Here is a 19,943-nt window from a genome sequence, read left to right on the forward strand (position 1 = left end):
CATCATCCACCTATTATTCATTCTAAAAAACAAGACATCTATCCGTCAGATCTGGTGATGAACCAGGGGGACAGACTCTGAAAGAACTCAGGTGACATCACTTTCAGTGAGTTACATTAATAGGCATAAACAGTCAAAGTGAACAAGAGAATGGCACCAAGGCCCAGAATTTAGCAAGATACAAAGGATTGGATGTTTATACTGATAAGAATATCCACAGTTAGGATAGTATTTAATGCAAATAAAGTGAAATCCTGGCCCCACTGAAGACAATTGGAGTTTTAACACTGACTTCAGTGGAGCCTGGATTTCACCAAGAGTTTGCAAGGGCTAAAAAAGCCTCATGCTTCAGAGTTAGTCAATCTCTCACAGGCCTGGTCTACACTAGGGGCCGGGATCGATGTAAGATATACAGCGTCACCTATGTGACTAGCGTAGCTGAAGTTGAAATATCTTATTTCGACTTACCTCCCATCCTCACGGCGCGGGATTGACTGCCGCGGCTCCCCGTCGACTCCACTACTACCATTCGCTCTGGTGGAGTTCCGGAGTCGACAGGAGCACGTTCGGGGAATCGATATATCGCGTCTAGATGAGATGCAATATATCGATCCCGGATAAACCGATCGCTGCGGCGGGTAGCAGACATACCCACAATCACAATTAGGAGGCAGATTATCCTCTATCTGCCTATTGCATAGATCTTGCACCTTCCTCTGAGGCATGAGGAGTGCTAACTACTTTAGAAACAAGATATTGGCTTAGATTACCCAAGGACATTATTTAGCATAACAATTCCTAACTAGTCTAAATATAAACTGTAAAAATTTTAAACTCGAGAACAAATCTAGATGGCTGCTCCAGATTAACAGTTTCCACTGTGCCTTTGTCATTTAAAATAAAGTTAGACCAGCACTGAAATGGTCCACGTTGCCCCATAAGCCATCCATCCGTAGTAGATCACATCTTGACAGTGGCTGACCTTGTTATCTTTCTATACTTTAGATGAACTAATTTGGTTAAAGGTAGGATGCAATACATGAAGTGTAATTAGTTAACTTAAATTTATCAAAAGTAGTTGGAAATATTCTGTGGGACGGTCATACAAGTAAAATTGTCAGAATAGGGATAGCTGAGGAGCACGCCTTAGGAGAACAATTTGTATTCAGTAAAAGTTAAGTGGTTTACCCAGTTAAGAATGAGACAGGTTGAAGATCAGTTAATGCAGCCTTTTAGATGTAAATCAGGTAACTCTGAGCTGAGCCAGTTAAAATAAAAAGGGAAAGACAATACCCTTTGGCTCATCTGTTGTACTTTCTGCTAAGAGCAGTATGGTTAGTGGTTTCAGAATTATTCAAGAAACATCCATTCTCTAGCACAATGGGGAATTTCCTTATGTGTTTAATGAGTAAGAACTGAGATGTGAATGTCAGAGCACAGAAGCGGACTGAGAGATTCATTCTGAATATTACCTTAATTGACAACATACAATGAAGTCTCACAGCTTTTTATTATATAATTAATTCATCATCACCATTTCTAGTACACATTTCCATAGTTTAATGTTTTGTTTTTTTTTAAGCTCAGGGACACCCAAACTTCACCCAACTGAGAGTCACAGAAACAGCTTGCCAGGTGCTAGAAGGCTGTACCTAGTTTGTAAAAATGGTGCAAGTGGATATCACTTTCATCTGTAATACAGAGGTTTAGGGCTTGGAGACTACATATCCCAGCATGCAATGCCTGATCATGATTGGGCTGCTAAGGAGAGACAGTGACAGATTTTGCTGGGCTGCATTTGATTACATGCCTCCCTTTGGCCACATCAGTTTAACTCCTGTAGCTGTCTGCATGCAATGCTCTACTGTGGAAAACAAAGATCTTTGTACTGTTGGAGTAAAAACAGTGGTAACAAAGTCATAGCTACATATTCTTCTCTACATTTTTGTTTATTGAGACAAACTAATTAAAAGGCACAAACATAGGGCATATGTTTACATGGACATTATAACAAACATATACATTAAAAGTGTAGGAATGTGTTTCCTTTCTGCTAAACAGAAAGTTCCTAAGCTTTTATATATACAAAAGTTGTACAATTTGATGTCCTAAAGTACAAAAGATCATTTATAAAATTATTTTACACTAAGTTCTATTTTTTTGTTTTACTATGTAGTCCAAGCCCCTAGAACGATTTCGCATAATGAAACAGATACCTGTCCCCTGACCTAGAAGTCTGGTATTTGCTGCTTGTACTGACCTGGCAGGGTATCAACGGAAGCAGTCCATTTTGACTAGTCAATCCTGCGAGGATTCTGTAAGATGTGTACACACTAATCTCCATTGCTTTCAACTTCATTAAGATAAAAACAACTCTTTAATTTTTTTTTTTTTTTTTAGATGTAGAGTCTTGGTTTTAGGGTGTCTTTTTTAAAACAAAGTTTTAAAAATGTGAATATGTGACATGATAGTCTAAAAAGTATATCTGTTTCCCTATATTTTGCTTTCTACTTTATGTACAGATAAACAATCTAAGAAATAAAAAGCACATGTAGTTTTAACATGTGTAACCATTTGTGGAGTACTTCTGGGCTGGACAGCTCAGACTGTCATGCCACAGACACCACAAATTGATAGAAATGTGTTAATACAATAGAAGAATAAAGTAAAAATGATGTTTGAAAATATTTACAAAGTTGAACAGATCTGCATGACACTTGATTAAGAAATACGGGAGAAATTAAAGACGCTCTTGGCTTGTCCTGAAGGGGCATCCTACCTAGTTAGTGGTTAGAATAAAAACTGTATACAATTTAATATAAGACAAAAACTTCTAGTGAACAACTAACACGTCTGTCCCCTGCTGCAACATCAACAGGTTCTGATTGGGAGAGAGAGGGCATATACATCACACCCCAGCGCTTCCAGAGTCTTCCAGCTTAAAGCAATATTTTAATAAGATTCAAAGCATTCCTTTTGCTCCTAGATAAGAGTCCCATGGGTTTTTGACTGTTTAGAGACCATGTTTACAGACATTTCAACTCCTCTTCTGTCAGCCACGGCTGTTTCTTACCAAACATTAACAGTTTAAAAAAAATGTTGACTACAATGCTACATTTCCTTAGGGTAATATGTTGGGTAATATTTACATCTCCAAATATCAGGTCACAATCCCTATTATATGTTGAAGTTAGAATGATAAGTTATCATATGCTTTGCATATCAGAGCTGGTATCACCTTTCCCATAGGGAATGCTGCCTGAAATTACCATATTCCCAAAGGTAAAATGCATATTTTTCTCCAAAATGCATTAAAAATGACAACATTGTAATGCATTTACTCATAAAAAACATTAACACAGACAAGGATACTACACTAGCTCTGAATCAGTGGATTTAGAACTGGCAAGTTAAAATTAGCCATCCACCCTGTCAAGCATATGGAGGGGTCTTTGCTAGTGTTTGGATTAAAATCATTTCCTAGTTTATAATTCCTGGGATAAAACAGTAATGCTGATTTTTAATGACTGGTATTCAACTGTGGCAAGTAACCACCTGTTCTATTTCAACATCATCATCGTCAGCTAACAGTAAAATTTGCTTTAAACAAAGTGATAAATTACAACTCTAGTTTGAACACGATGAGCCAAATCAACAGGGAAAGATGCTATTAGAGTCTTTAACTGGTGCACGTTAAGCCAGTTATTTAGTTTGACTTTATTATTATATTATTAACATTATTATTATTATTATTATTATTATTAACTAAAAACCTGCTGGTAAGGATTCAGTTTTAATCCCCTTTAATACTGTTTAGATTCTTTACCAAGGAGGAGATGTGGGCAAGGCTTGAGGCAGAAAAGGCATGCTCTCTACCGGTCTCATTGCTATATTTAATGGACCTGCTAACGTCATTGGCGTTTGGAGATTCATAGGAGATGTTATAGTGACTGGATGCGCTATATTCACTGGAGCAGTTACTGGGGTAGGTAAATTGACCGGTGTTGTGAGTGTTAATGGAGATGTCATGGATAATGGACTTGTTATAGTTACAGGATGCCCTAGGTTCATCGGACTGGATATATTAACTGCACTTGATACATTTACTGGACTTCTCATGCTCATTGCAGCTGCCACTGTGACTGGGTTTGTGATAGTCCCAGAAGCCACAGAGGACGTTATATTGAATGGAGTAGTAAGAGTCACAGGCGTAGTAGCAGCAGTGGAGGTTTGGCACAAGTTAGCAGCTTCTAAAAATGAGACATAAAAAGACAAAAAGTTTTAAACACATAAAAAAACATGGACAAAATTAAAAAAAACCAAGAACAAGTTCTGGAATAATTTTGTTCAGAAAATATTATTAAGTTAACTGTTAACATTCTACAGCCTACAATAAATATAACTTTCATGCAGCTCATTTGAATTCAAAATTCTTTCCTGAGAAGTCAAGTGAGGTTGTCTTATAAAGAGGGTTTTGATGTTCACAAAAACAGTATTGTACAATCAGAAAAATCCTCTCAAGAGGAACATTATAAGTAGAGAAGAGAGTGTACATACCGAATGGTACGTACTCTATAGCCTTCTCAAAGGTGAATTGACATTCTGTGAAGGTTTTAAAAAGTCATTATTAGGGACTGATAAGCAAAGCTAATTTCAATGTTTACCTGCTTATTTCAGTCTTAATTATTTCAAGTAAATTGATCCACTGATCGTGGTAAGTTTATCTTAGCAATTTTCAAGTATACCCAGTCAGTAGATCTTATAACCCCCATTATCTCCTCAGCTTTTACATTAACTACAATTCCACACCAATATTTTACTTTGTTTCGCAACAGAGACTATGGCTGAACAGGCAAGAACCAAGAGGACCCTGCACTGAGATGGAGGATCCTGGGTCTGTTCCCAGTTGGGTCTAGTAAGGGCTGGACACTTTGTGGAGAAGATACAGCAAGGCTCCATGGAAGAGGCAGATGACTCCACTAGATATCAGCACCACCTGCTGGTTAGCCATAGAACAATGCTCCAAAAACAGAAGCGGGTTGGTGGACGCGGATAAAAGAAAGGGATGACTGCTAAAGAAACTGAAAAAATATATTCCGTATCAATGTTATGGCATTTTTTAACATGTGTCTTGTTTCACATTTGTAGAGTAGGACACTAAGCTCAGTCTATATCCATATTTCAAGAAGTAAACTACGAGCCAAGAGTCCACCCTTGCCATGCAGGCTATTCAAATGTATTAAGAGAGTGTTTTTGTTTACATTAGCCCCATTTGAGGGTCACTGTTGATTGTTCAGGGTCAATAGGTTCAAAGGGGACAAAAAAAAAGTGTCTGAGGGGGATTTAAAATAATTATAAAAACAAATACCTGAAATTAAATAAACTGTTCAATTTAAAAATTCCCCCGTGGTATTGCAAAATCAACAACATTTAGTGCTAATTAATGAGAACCAGCATGAAAAGGACCATGAACAAGAATTGAACTGACTGGTCTAGTTTTGTCTTCCAAACAGAGTGATGTCTTTAGCTATAACACCCTCCCATCCTCTCCCCACAGATCAGGGGGGCTCTTCAGGCACCACAGGTTTCACTAAACAGTATCAGTTTGACTCTTATTGAAAAACTTGGCACAATACTTTCCCCACCCTCCCTCTTTTTAATATAATTGTTTTTGTAAAAAGCACTTTGACAGATACATATGGTAAGAAAGAAGGAAGTAGAAACAAGGCATAGAAGAGAATGAGCAGAACAAGCCTCCCTTTGATTTTCCTAAGTCTTTCATCCCCATAGCACTGGAGCACTAACCAGGTAAATTCTAATAGTTTTAAGTTATCACTGTTTATAAGAAAAAAGGTTAGGCTGTTTCTAAACAACCTATCATTGAATCAGAAAAATCTTTGTGGCAGCAGCAATCAGAAAGGGAGATAGCTGCCTTGTACAGAAAAAAAAGAGGACTGGAATAACTGATAGAATATGGAGGAATTGTGAGGCGCTTGAGGGGAAAGATGGGTGGAGAATATTTATTGTTCAAAATTAAGAGTTAATTAAAAGGAATAAATGGACAGCAGGAATTCATTATAAACTATTTCATCAGAAGGAGCCACATGACAGAAATTAGAAACCAAAGGGTTGTGAAAAGAATAAACTAGAGGTAACTGGAGATTTCAAACCACACTCCAAATGAGACACTAAACTGAAGCAATCTATTCCTTACACAGCAGGCACATTAAACAACAAGAGAGCACTATTCAACTTTGAATACAATAGGACAGGTAGAGATGAGCAGTATCTTGGCAATAGTGACTAATCTAGTTAATTTTGTAATTAGAAGGAGGACACCAAGCAATGGAAAGAGTATGAATTTCACCAGACTTTGGACAAATACAGTTATGCGATGGGTACAAATGAATTAAATAAAATGGGAAAGAAGAACAGGGATATGAAGAGGGGACATGAAAAAAAGTGTTAAACAGAAACTGATGTCTACACAAAAAATGTCTATGTCTGAGATCTAACAACTGGTTGATATTTTAAAGAAGGTCCAGAAACCACACAGAAATCAAAGGCCAAACTCTGCCTTTGAGTACAGGCACAGCTCCCATTAACTGCAAAAGGAGGCTTATGTGCACATTCAAGGGCAGAATCTGATTGAAGATAAGTAGTAAAGAAGATCATTTGAGAAGTGAGTGTTACATAAGGTTATCACAGATTTTTTTTTAGCTTTTATTTTTATCACCAAGAATTAATTTTCATGTCAATTTTTGCCATTTCATTCTCTAACACTTTCTTTTTGTAAAACAGATTAGAGTTTTTTAAAAAAAAACAAACAAGTAAATCAATCATAGATTATGTTATTTTGTTTTACCTTTCTTCCTTGCTTTGACTGCTTCTTCCCATAATCTCAGTGTCTCTACCTGCTTTCCAGGCCAGTTTGTTACATGTTGTTGTTGTTGTTGTTGCTGCTGCTGCTGCTTCTGGTTGCTGGTCTCCTCACTCATGCATGCTACGCCAGTCAAGTAAAAACATACACAAATTCACCTTGGAAATGTATGCTCCTTTCTACTGAAAGGATGAAGGCTTTTGTTTAAGTTAAAAACATGTTCAGAATCTTGAAAAGAGAAAGATAGGAGTGTTTAAAAACATTTAATTAGTGCTGTATTTCAGTAAAATTACCTCTCTAAGATCTGGAGAAGTGCAAGCTATGAACTGCCTGATTTCTCTTTCAGAGTGAGTGACATCTCATGGATGTCAAACAAAGAGAATGAAATACAGGACTTTAAAATGGAATGGCTTCTATGGTACTTATACAGATCAAATTTCCAGTGATCTCAAGGAGGCAGCTGAGTCAAGTTATGTGAAAACACAGCACTAATTACTTAAAAAGACACCTCTCACCCCTTCTTGAAATCAAAATTAAAAACATTTTTAGTTCACCTTCACATCAGAAAATAGCTATTTACTCCCCGGCCACAATTGCTACTCCTGCCACTTTCATCTCTGCCTTTTGTGAGTCCCATAATACCTCCCATGAGCTGTTTAGGGTCACTGAACTAACAATGAAAGGCAGAGTAGTTGGTACTGTGGGAACAAGGACACACTCCAACAACTCCTACTCCAAAAATAATTCACATGGTATTTTCCACATCAATTCAGTAAATATTTGTCAAGCTTGCTAGATATTCCAACTGTTCTCAAACTTCTTGAAATAAAAGAACACATTAAATATGAACTAAAAGGTAAAACACTGTTTGAATGTTTTAAGGATGGAATTTTCAAAAGAACCTAAAGGGGTTAGACACCCAATTCCATGAGACTCCTCTGAAAATCCCAGCCTAAATCACCAACATGATGCATAGATTTAAATTTCAAATACTTTTGAGAGAGCAAGCTTGTCTCTCCTTCACTTACTTGCCACTCCAAAGTTCAGGATTCAACATTTCTGCTGATATTCACAAATTTTAATGCCAGAATTACAATCGTCTAGTCTGACCTCCTGCATAGCACAGGCCGAATACCACCAATGCCCAAAGTGCATCAGGCAATGCAGGAAAATGTTTTACTTGAAGTGCTTGTTTTGTCCAATGCTTCCAGGAAAAAACATTGACAGCCTTGATCCAAAGCTCATGGAAATCAGTGGGACTCTTTGGCTTCACTGAGCTTTAGATCAAACTCAAAATCCTGAACAGAAGACTTTGCCAAGTTTTCAAATATTTTGCTATAAAAGGCAAATGTGTCATTTTTAAATCTACACATGTTCTGTTACTGATTTAAACTCCTGGACACTTCCCCCCTCTGCTTTTTCTAATTTTGCGGTTAGGGTAGTTCAGGGTGTATCCAACTGTACTCGTAAGTTGAAAGACAAAGATATTAGGACCTTCATACTTAAAAATGAAGAACTATTTTCTCTCACTTCAGGGCATTCCTCTAAGAGAGAAAACAAAACTCCTAGTTCCAGACCAGTTCCACATAAACTTCAGCTCAAGAAGTTGGGGTTTCATGAAGAATCCATTTTCAAGGATCTATTTTCCGATCGGTGCAAACACCTAAACTAAGTCACGGGTGTATTTTACATTTGAAGAAAGTCGAAGGCAACTCATGTTGCAAAATGTTTAGAACACATATTTATTGAAGTGTTTTTAAAATGTTCACCTACTTTTACTGATGCCTTGTTTACAGGTATTACAGTTGATACTTTGGCTCTGCCCATGTGTCTTTAAGTGGCTGGTGATATACGCTGCACTCAGAAGTTTACCACAGATATTACACGATACCTTTCCTTCATGGCGCACCATGTGTGTCCGCAGTCTGTCTTTGGTGGCAAAGGCAGCAGTGCATGTCTACATGAAGGACAACAGCATTTTTTAAGTGTAGATCATCTTATTCACTGGGGACCACGAAGCCCATTTAAAAGTATATTTTATTTTCTAGGTGCTACCGTACCTTAGGCATGTTGACAATGCTTTGATTTTACATGGATTTACAGTGAAGCCTATCCCAAGCTACCACTTTAGAGACGGAATATAATCTAATTGCTTAATGGAATGGTCTTCTGATAAGTGTGGAACAGAAGAATACTCTATACTACTGGGCCTACTTTGGAGCAATTTCTTAAAATAAGATTGTCTTGCATACTTAAGTGATAGATGGTTTATAAATACCTACAGTAGACAAGGGTGGTCTCTTATACAGAGTTCACTGTATATTTCTGGTTATGATTATTTTTTTATTACTCAGTTTAGTTCCAATCCAAAAATCAGGAAAGGGAAAACAAAACATTTCTTTAGAGCTATTCTTTTAATTCAAAGCATTTACTTATAATATGATGAGTCACTGGACACAGGTTGGAACATGCATGGATGATTCCAAGCAAAACCACAGAATAGTTGATTGTTCAACACTTGTCAAGTTCTGCCTCTTGTTTTTAATCTCCAACTTACTTTCACCATGACAATTTGCTTTCGATTTCAAGGTAAAATACTCTTATTTTCATAAGTATTGCTAAACAAATCCTACACATCACTTCAGCAATCAATGTCAATTTGAGGATTTTGTCACACTGTTTTTAAAGGCAAACTTTACTTGAACAATAGGGTTTGGGGAATAGCAAATAAGCCTCTAATCTTACAAATGGTAGGCACATCATCCTCTTAAGCTGCTTCTACACTAGTATCCTAACTACACTACTAACTACAAGCAGCGAAGACAGAGCCATATTCCAAACCTTGCATTCAAGGGAACCAGGTAAATCAACCCAGTCCTTGGTGGGATACTCAATTGACAATGACTAACTGTACAATAAAACGTATGTTAATAAATCATGTTAACCCTTACTTGGCATTTGAAGGGTCTCTCTGTCGAGTGAACGTGTTTGACATGACAGCTTAAGTGATCAGGCCTGTGAAAGAACAGAGGTACAGAACAGAACACGTACCGTTACAAATAGACAGCAAGGATTCTTCAGCGAGCAGCACTGAACATTGCATTGATTGCCATTTGCAGCCCACCTCCCTTTCAACCACAAAAAACCCCCAAACAAAGAAAAAAAACAAGCCCGAACTCCCCTTACTTATAAAACAACCCGCTGCTAGAATAACGCAAAATGGTTACACTAGGACCCAGCCAGCAAAGTTTAAAACTCAGCCATGTGTATCATACACCTGGAAGTGCTACAGTTAGTGAATTTTTAGTACTTGTAAAAAGGAGTTGCATTAACAGTCCTAGAGATTGCCATTTGCTCTAGTCACAGAACAGATACAGCACAGCCAGCAGCAATGCAAGCTCCCCCACATTGCTCTGCCAATGAATCTCAATCTGGAAGGGGTTATGTTAAAGGCAAGATGACAGATCAGTCTCCATGCCCCATTCAATCTTTGACCCCTACAAAGACCGCTAACAAGGGGTCCAGCTAGCATCAACGGTGATGTGGACACCTTTCCACTGTGACCTGGATTGACGCCATCAGGTCATTTCAGAACATTGAATAACCATAAAACAGTGACAGCTTTTAGTCATGATCAAATAGTCTTAGATTGAGACCCACACCCTAAGTAAACAAGGCTCTTTATCCCCTCACCAATCTTCTAAGATGTCTGGTTCTCCTAGCCCCTTGCTATGATAGTTTAACCCTTCTTGATTACGAAAAGCCAATACTTGAGCTCGCCTGGGATTTTCTACATGGTACCTCGAGAAGCCTTTTCCACAAACACCACAGGTGTATGGTTTGGTGATGCCACCTTCATGAGACCTCACGTGATAGGTCATGCGGTCCTTCCTCTTGAAGCGCTGATTACAAATTGGACATTCAAAAGGTTTTTCATCTGAGTGGGATAGCTTATGCCGGTTGAGGTGGTACACATCCCGGAAGGCTTTTCCGCACATCTCACAAGCATGGTTCTTCTTAACAGGCTTACTGGGCTTCTTCACTGTCTGAGTCACAGCCATGGCTGTTGCACCAGCACTACTGCTGGGGTTGGTCGCAGAGGAAGATGTAGTGACCGTTGACAGGATGCCTGCGATAGTTGAAACCAATGAAGTTCGGCTGTTGTCGCCAGCAATAGTTGAGATTAGGGGCACCATTGTGGTGGGAGTTTTCTTTGGCCGTGACACTAACTTTATCCCTGTGTGGCAGGACTCGTGGCGCCTCAAATGGTAGCTGTCCCTGAAAGCTTTGCTGCAGTAGGTGCATACGAAGGAGGTTTTAGGTTTTTCCTTTTTAATCCCAACAATAGCATCCTTTAATGTTTCTGGTGCAGGCTGAGGTTTCTGGGTTATTGGTAAGGGTAGAATCGGCTTCTGATCAGGTGGCTCAACAGCAGAGCTCAGGAGAGGCAGCAAACTGTTCTGTGCTGCCTGCTGTTGGTGATGTGAGGCTTCATGTGCCTAAAATCAAACATTCACACTTCAGAATTTCTGTTGGTGGGCGCTCACTCTGACATGCTGAGAACATTTACAGGCAAAGGAAAGCAAATCTTAGACCAAAAAGTCACTGGACTAACAAGTACAAGAAATTATATAAGTCTCACTGCAATGGTTTCTTGACTGGATAAACCACTTACATTTAAATCCATGTGTTGTGCACAGTCTCTGCAGTACATAGGTGTAGGAAAGTGCAATCACATGAAACAATTTTTAAATATCCTGAGGGCAACATTTCTTATGGCAAATCACCAGGTATTCGTCAGGCCTTTTAACATATTGCTTGATTTCTATCTCAATGACACTCCCTACATAAAAGTGATCATATGGAGAATATACCAGATCTGTGACAGCAGATTATGGGATGTACCGAAGGGGTTGACCAATGTGCCAGACAAGTGTTAACATTAGCCCGATGGATGGTTACATTTAAAAACCCTGTAAAAATTAAACTGCATTCACAGTGAACCAGGAAGAAACGAGGCATCTTACTTGAATCTCTCTCTTTGCACTACTTTGTCAGTGCTGGAACTGCATTTAAATAACTTGTTTCAAGAACTATTACACTCTAGATTTAGAGTTATATATTAATGGTTTCCCATGGCATTAACACATTTAAGATGCTCTAAGGTGCTCTTTGTTTATGGAAACTGATGAGAATAAAGACAAGTTTCTTTCCTCTTTATCACCAACTCTTTCACAAAAGAGAGAGGGGCTAGTCAATAAGCACTGGTAGGAATCTGGTGATTTCTGGAGCACAGACTTACAACAGAAGTTATTCTTTAAAAAAAAAAAAAAAAAAAAAAAGTTAACTCATACATGCTGACAAACCTGGATTGCTGCATCTCTGAGGGCAGCACTAGAAAAACCTCTATCAGACCACAATGAACATCTTTCTACTTACCAGTACCCTCTCCTACCTGAGGCTGGTAGCAGAGATGGTGCTGGGTATTTATATTGGACAACGTGTACTTCCGTTTTTAAAATTTAATTACAGATCTAGTTAAACTGGTGCAACGCCCTACTAAAGACACTCAAACTGGTTTAAACCATGCTTAACATTATTTAGCTTAAAGTAACATTAAACCAAATAAGTATAAGTGTGATTTAAACCAGTTTAAAAAGGGTATCTGTAGTAGGGCTTTGCACCAGTATAACTGGATCAGTTATAAAATCAATTTAGTTACAGCAGTGCAACAGAACAGGCTGTGGCATGAAACTGATTTTATTTAAACTTGTATTTCTATTAATGCACATCTTTCCAAGACTACTCCTCTGTGCTTTCCTTTATTAAGTGATATGTACCTCATTTTACATGGTCTTCCCACATTTGGGATTTGCAGGTTGACTAGAAGTAGGTAATGATTTGGAGCCTACAGGACTGTTGGCTTTAATTTTGAATCAGGATTGTACCATTATTAAGCATTTTCAAATTCATACCCTTTCAGCTTTACCCAATAGCCAATTGCTTAAAGCCCTTTGAAGACTTTATTTACAGAAGCAATCTGTGACTTTCTATTTTGGTGGCATTCAAGCCTTCTTTCTTTTGCCTCTACAGCACATCAATGATCAGAAGCAATGACTACAATATTAAGTACATCTAAGTAGGAGTTTTAAGACTTCCATGCAACACTACAATCATTCACTCATTCAGGGTGCTTATGTACTCACTTTATCTTCCCATATTCACAAACCCTGAAGCTTCAGACCATAATAGCGTTCTTTGAAAATGGGTTGAAAGTGCACACAAGTCTTAGCCCATGTGGATGAGAATGCCTGCTTTGCAACACTCCCATACTATTTGGTGGGAGACTAGTTCACAGCTTAGCTCAAGCTGTTCTGTGTCTAAGTTCATGGCATTACTTGCCTTGATTACTACAAGCAGTTAGGGTAACTGGTACACCTTCCTGTACTTTTTAGGTCTATTCAAAAACTTTGGATGCAACAAATATGTTGGGCTAAGTGTGGACATACCAACGCGCCTCAGTTAACAAACCCTAAACACTCATTCTTGAAGATGGAAGAAAGGGCATTCTTGCCAAATGGTGCAAGTGTGGCTCAGAGCCTGAGTTTGCTAACAGAGCACTGGTTCCCAAACTGGGGTACATGTACTCCTGGGGGTAGATATTTGCCTAGTTTTGTAACAAGCTACACAAAAAGCACTAGCGAAGTCAGTTCAGGCTAAAATTTCATAAAGACAATGTCTTGTTTATTCTGCTCCATATGCTATACACTGAACTGGAAGTACAATATTTTTAGTTCAATTTATTTATTCTATAATTATCTGGTAAAAATGAGAAAGTAAGCAATTTTTCAGTAATAGTGTGCTGTGACACATCCGTATTTTTATATCTGATTTTGTAAGCAAGTAGTTTTTAACTGAGGTGGAACTTGGGGGTTTGCAAAACAAATCAGACTCCTGAAAGGGGTACAGTAGTCTGGAAAGGTTGACAGCCACTAACTTAGAGCACAGCATGAGGCTCATTTCTCCCATCAAGCTTTTGCATGACCTAAGTGATATTTTGTATTGTTTTACTTTCTCCTGTTTTATAAACTGATGCTTGCTGATGTGTAATACATACAGATGCCAAAATGGGTACAATATAAAACATGAGAACATTTCATGTACTAATAACAGTACAATTTTAATTATTTTTTCTTTCCAGTTGCCTTTGCACAAGATTTAAAAATCTCGGTCAACAGAATCAGATGACACTTAATTGGAGCTTTCTGTTCAGAGCCTTTTCCAGTCAGGCCATAGTAAATGTGTTTTCATACAGAATACAAGTGGTTAATATCCTAAGATAGCTCAAGATATACAATTTCAAAGGGAGAGCTAGCAGATCGGATAATAGGGAGTCCAAATCCTTTGGACAAAGTTCAAACTTACACAGTCTAAGGACATTTTTAAGCCTTAAAGAACCATTAGCACTGCAAGATAATACAATTATTTTTCTTGTACCAATATAAATGTCTGACATGAAACAATGTATTCATAAGGCTGTCTGCTATGAAACCATCTCTTATATAAAGCTGCTTACCTTGGCTCTCAGATACTCCACCGTTATTACCAATATTACCTTTTCAACAAACCCTGTCTGCAACAAGCAGCATACCTCAGTTTCCAAGGATCCTCTATATTAGAGCTTTCTAAAGAGGGATCAGGCTGTATTTTTTCCCCTTGCTGTTATAGGAGGGAATGCACAGAATGAAACAGCACCTGCTGCCTGCCTTTTGCAAGTTGTTTTTATTGACTGTTTTACTTGATGTAGCATTAATGAAAAGTCAACATTTGTGATGTTTTGATTGCCTGGAAAAAAGGTCTTCCATGCAAAATATAGTATTTCTCTCACTAAGCAAACTTTCATTCCAAGAGGATAGCAAACAAAATAAAAAAATCTGTATTTCATGACCCAGGGTGATAGGCTGTGGCATTGTGAACTTCCAGTGCCAGAGGCTAAGAGATTTTTGCACTAGAGCCTTCATGTCAGAACAGCAAATTAGCATCAGTGAGTCATATCTTGAATGCCCTGTTTGAGGGATGAATTCTCCTAACGTTAACAGATACAACTTTCACTTTCCAGGCAGGTACAAAGTGGTTTTCAAAATATGCATGTGCTAGAACACTAATAAAAAAAAAAATGAACCGAAGTTGCTTATTCAGTATAATCTATATTTCAAAAGGTAAAATTAATCAAGGTAACACCTAAACATGATCAATATCTTTATTAGGAAAGGAGGATAAAAAATCACTGTACACATTTAATTGCCATTAAAACTAAAATTAAGACATTTAATCATTTCCCCAACACCAACTGGCTAAGAATTACAGTTATCCACACAGGGTTTTAAATATTCCCTTTAATTATTTTAAAAAAATTCCTCTACAGATGTCATAATTGAAAACCACATGAAGTAAACATTGCTCTCTATATTATCAGCACAGTATTTGATATTTAACCGTTACCAAACAAAAATAAAGGTGCAGATTTGTGAAATGGATTTTAAATTATGAGCCTACTAATGATTTGTTCTCGTTTTGGTCAGATGGGGTGGGGTGAGGCAGTAACAAGATACTACCTATAACTTCACCAATCACTACTATGTTTAGGTACATTAGGATAAACAGTATTGTAAAGCATTTGTTTTATCAAAAATGACTCGAGACCTACTAAACAGTCATTACAAGGTTTTAAAGTTTTATTATCTGGAAAGATGGAAGAGGAGGGAATTTCCATGTCACATCTTTATGAAGATGCTTACTAGTTATGAACCATTAATTATATTTTTGAGAAGGTAAAGTGCTGATTCCTTAATCAAATGAAGAAATACCTATCACAGAAACAAACTAAAAAAAAGTTTGATGTCAGTATTTCAAAAGTACATTGCACTTAACAAAAAAACACAACGAAGCAACTGAATTACTGATGCTTAATATCTGTGAAAAGACAGAACCATCAAATAACTATAAGATTACACACTAAGAATAGTTGTTCTTAAAAATATATAGAAAGGGGGAGTGCAGTATATTGAGGGAGGCAGAATAACTGCTAACTTAAGAAAGGGAGGTGTCCCTAGAATGAGGGAACTTTACTAAGAAGTTTATGTTCAAATCACAACTGCTCACTAGAGTGAGAAAAATTATATATCCTTATCCAAACTGCGTGTGTCATCACTGGCACCTATGAAACTATAAAATATAGTTCCATATATCTGTTGTACAAATGAATATAAAAATATTTAATACAAAATAAGTTTGCATATACAGTCTGAATTTGCAATAACTCAGACTGTTAGATTTGTTTTCTTCTTAAGAGAACATTCTAAGCGTGTTTTCAGAGGCAGAGCACCCAAGTGAGTGACTCATCTCTTAGTCCTTGCAAGACTATTATTTTTCCTTTAAAAAGAAACGTAGCATTCGCTTTACAGATTTATTCATTCCATTCAGGTTTTCAGGCAAATGTCATGTTTTTCTTGTTTTAAAAAAGCCAGCCAGGACAAGGAGTAAGCAAAAGGTCCAGGTTTGTAATTTTCAAGGTAAAATAATGCTCTTTACACAAGGTGATGTGTGTGTCTTCCCCCCCCCCCCAAGAGGGGGGGAGGATTGCAATTACATATTTCACATTTTCAAGCTACAAAGTGGTAGAAGGTTTTAGAGAACAAGCCAGTGAGTGAAGGATCCAGGTTATAGTTCACAAACACGAGGACAAGAGAGTTTTTGGGTATTTTACAGTTTCCTTTTTGGTATAATACAAACTTTGTATTGTATTTTTGAGCATTAGGGCTGTCTTGAATACAGACAAAAACAGTGACTCAGATTGCAAGTGGAGGGATTACTGTCCCCTTCTGTGGTTTTTCTTACTTGTCTCTTTAGTACTCAGTTCTTCGGAAAATCCATCTCCCGCTCCCTATTTTAAATTAAATCCTATTTTAAATTAAGACAACATCCCTCATCAGTCACCGAGGCCGGCTGTTTCAAGAGGGATTAATTTATTCTCTTACACGGTGTTTGCTCTATCGAGGTGGGGGTTTTGGGGGGGGGGGGGGAGGTGGAAACCCCACAATGATTATTGTTATTATTTGCAATAAAAGGGTAAAAAAAAAATCGACAAAACATTTTTACAAAAAAAAATAAATAAATTGGGAGGGCAACAATTTTTTTGGCAACAAAAAAAAAAACTGAGACGCCCCCCACGGCTCCGTCCCCATGAATCCCCTGCCGCTGCAAGGAGCGGAGGCAGGCTGCTCAGCCAGGCGCGCTATAGCCGGCCCAGCACAGCGCTATAACGCGGGATCCCCTCTCCCCCCGCGGCAACCCTCTCCCCCGCCAGCCCGGGAGGAGGGGGGAGGAGGCCGGGCGGGCGCGCTGACTGACAGCCCGCTGGCCTAGCTGGAAACCGCGCGCTGCGCTGCGGCCGCTGCCCGGGGACGGAGTGGCCCCGGCCGGTGAGGGAAGGGGGGGTCCGGCCTCCCCGCGGCCTCACCTGAAAGAGGAACGCGGTCCAGTTGGCCTCCATGGCGCGGACTCCCGGGCCTCGGCGGCCTGGTCTGCGGCGGCGGCTCCGGCTCGATCCCCCCTCCCTCCCCCGGGCCCCAGCTACATGGAGCCGACAACAAAGCGGCGGCGGCGGCGGCTCAACATGGCAGCGCCGAGCGGCCGCTTCCGCTAACCTCCGGGCCGCACCACTGCGGGAGCGGGGGGGCGGGAGCGGGGAGCGCCGCCCGCCTCAGCCCTGCAGAGGAGCGCGGGCGCCCCGCCGCTGGCGGAGGTGAATCCACCCTGCTTGGCTCGCGGGCGTCGGGGGGGGGGACGCCGCTTCCAGCCGCTTCCAGCCGCTTGCCGGAGCCCAGTAGCGCCCAGAGCCTGGCCCGTCCCCCCCGCGGCCCTACCAATGGGACCGTCCCAAGCTGGGGAAGCTGAGCTCGGGAGAGAAGATGGAGGAGAGAGAGGAGAGTGTCCAGGGCTGGTCACCTCCTGCCCCCCCCCCCCGGCCGGGACACATACACACCCGGGCGGGGGCGGCCCCCCCCCCCCCCCCCCCCCCCAGTCGGCATATTGGGAGGGGGAAGGAGCATCCTCTCCTCTCCCCCCTCAAAAAACCCAGTCCTCTCCTTCCCCCCGGCTACCATAAATAGATCGGAGGGAAACAATACAAAATATCCATAATTAATGAGGAAAATTTAAAAGTTGTTTTATTTGGGGGGGGCGAGACCTCTTCCTCCCTGCAGCACCTGCACCAGCAGGTGGAGATTCTGCAGCACGCGCTTCCCATGCATGATGTCAGCATCTTTAAAAAAGTGTTAACTCTGAAGTAAAATCCCTTTGAAAATAGAGAAGCGGAGGGGGGGCGTGAATATATACAACCCTGGGCAAAGTGGCAGACCATTTTATCCCAAATGATGGCATTCAGGGCAGCTCACGGAAATTGTGCAAGGTGTACCTGTTTCCATGTGAAACCTGCATATAATCATAAATGGAGGGATGACACCAACATTGTCCAGACTGGCCTGTTGATGCAGTATCATGTCTGTTTCTATTCAAAACCTGGAAAAATAATAATTTTTAAAAAGTGCTACACTTTTAGTTCAGCATCACTTCACCATCCAATGCTTCCTCTTATCTACTGAGGCTACCTGTGGCTTATTTCGAGGACCATCTCTTATTTTGTGTTGTTAGTATCACAAAGTCCCACATCAAAGTAACAGCCTTGGGTCGGTATTTCTGCAATAATCGTTCAATTGGTTATCATCTGACACACACGTATGCTGTGGTGCCACTAATAGAACATTGTGGGTTGTGTTGCTCAAACAAACTTCAACATGCATTTTTCAGATAGCTGCATAGGTACAGCCACTGGGGTTGGCTTGAAATCGCCCTTTAACTTTTTCCTCTGCAGTTGCTGCAATCTCCATCATGACTGCAGGGGTTCTATATTTCCATTCCTAGTCCCCTCTTTGCTTCCCAACTTCCACCTCAAGCATTTTCTTAGGATGACCACACCTTTGCAAAACTAGTCCTTTATTTCCTCAAAAGGTAGGTGTCTAATGCTATTTTAAAACAGGGTTGTGCCCCTTATCTGTTTTCCAGTGCCATTTCTCTGAATTATCCAAAGTGCAGTCCCCTCCCATGAGATTTATATTTTCTTGATATATGTATTAAAGCACTTAACTTACGAGGCTCATTTGTAGCCAAGGCATCTCTAATGCATCATCTAGATGCAAATTAGTGCCACAATCCCACAACCTCTTAAGTATGTGTTCATCTTTTAATGCATGAGCAGTCACATTAAGTACATATGTAAGTGTTAGTAGGTTTGGGACCTAACTGTTGCACTGAGCTTACTGCTGTCTGCCTTTACTTACTTTAGTTGCTCTTATCTCTATGCATGTTCCTTCTCTAAATAACAGCACTGAAAGTGTACAGTCGGCACCGTTACAGACATCACAGATGGCTGTTGTACATTTACAGTGTTTCCCCACTGAGTGCAGGAAATACCACAAATACAGTGGTAAAGTCAAATATTGAAGCACAGCAAATGGATTTTTTTAAAGGATACCCACTGTATGTGGCTTTTTACAGAACAGGACAGTTTCCCAAGAAAACTGGGAATTGAGTTGCAAAAACCCTCCTGGGTTAGCCCTAGTCAATCCTCTTTACTCAGCCCAAGATCCCAGTGACTTGGAGTCTTGGGTGCACAATGAATACAAAATCCATCAGCTTCTTGCATTCATGCTTTAGGAAGGAAGACCACAGTGGGTGTATAAGAAATACAGGCTTGTTACCACTGATTCCTTGGGAGCTTAGCCTCAGTAAGGAGGGCTCAAGAGGTCCCCAGCATAGTAGGTTTTCCATGGTATTCCCTCACCAGCACACACACGCACACTCGCACACACACACACACACTGAAAATCTGTTTTTTTTTCATAAAAATTAAGTTACATATGTTTAATCCAAAGAAACACAGACTTCCCTGACAGTAATACTTCACTGCTAATGCTTCACTGTTCACAATAGGGGTAGGGAGGGT

At 39.8% G+C, this 19,943-nt stretch overlaps 1 protein-coding gene across 4 annotated transcripts; it reads right to left on the bottom strand.

Moving 5' to 3' along the window:
- Positions 1–1,930: 1,930 nt before the first annotated feature.
- VEZF1 (vascular endothelial zinc finger 1) lies at positions 1,931–17,568 on the bottom strand. Of its 4 annotated transcripts, none has more exons than XM_032779370.2 (7): positions 17,400–17,568; positions 10,682–11,379; positions 9,832–9,895; positions 8,654–8,837; positions 6,866–7,003; positions 4,558–4,602; positions 1,931–4,250 (listed from the first exon to the last, which is right to left on the bottom strand). In XM_032779370.2, exons 1-7 carry the CDS (start codon positions 17,430–17,432, stop codon positions 3,823–3,825), a joined length of 1,590 nt encoding a protein of 529 aa, XP_032635261.1. In that variant the 5' UTR covers positions 17,433–17,568; the 3' UTR covers positions 1,931–3,822. The 4 variants fall into 4 exon arrangements, with proteins under 4 accessions (XP_032635261.1, XP_032635258.1, XP_074930198.1 ...); XM_032779367.2 differs by having other exon boundaries at positions 10,574–11,379; XM_075074097.1 differs by lacking the exon at positions 4,558–4,602 and having other exon boundaries at positions 10,574–11,379.
- Between the last annotated feature and the right edge of the window lie 2,375 nt (positions 17,569–19,943).

Source organism: Chelonoidis abingdonii, chromosome 20 (genome assembly GCF_003597395.2).
Source record: "Chelonoidis abingdonii isolate Lonesome George chromosome 20, CheloAbing_2.0, whole genome shotgun sequence".
Classification (NCBI taxonomy): Eukaryota; Metazoa; Chordata; order Testudines; family Testudinidae; genus Chelonoidis; species Chelonoidis abingdonii.

Bases quoted from the DNA above. Each gene is read 5' to 3' on its own strand.
- VEZF1 (XM_032779367.2), bottom strand. From the start codon at position 17,432: ATGGAGGCCAACTGGACCGCGTTCCTCTTTCAG. The intron at 9,896-10,573 runs GTGAGGGGATAA...GTTCTTTCACAG, and splicing joins CCAGACATCTTAGAAGATTG to GCCTGATCACTTAAGCTGTC. The intron at 8,838-9,831 runs GTAAGGGTTAAC...TCCTTCATGTAG, and splicing joins AGAGACCCTTCAAATGCCAA to ACATGCACTGCTGCCTTTGC.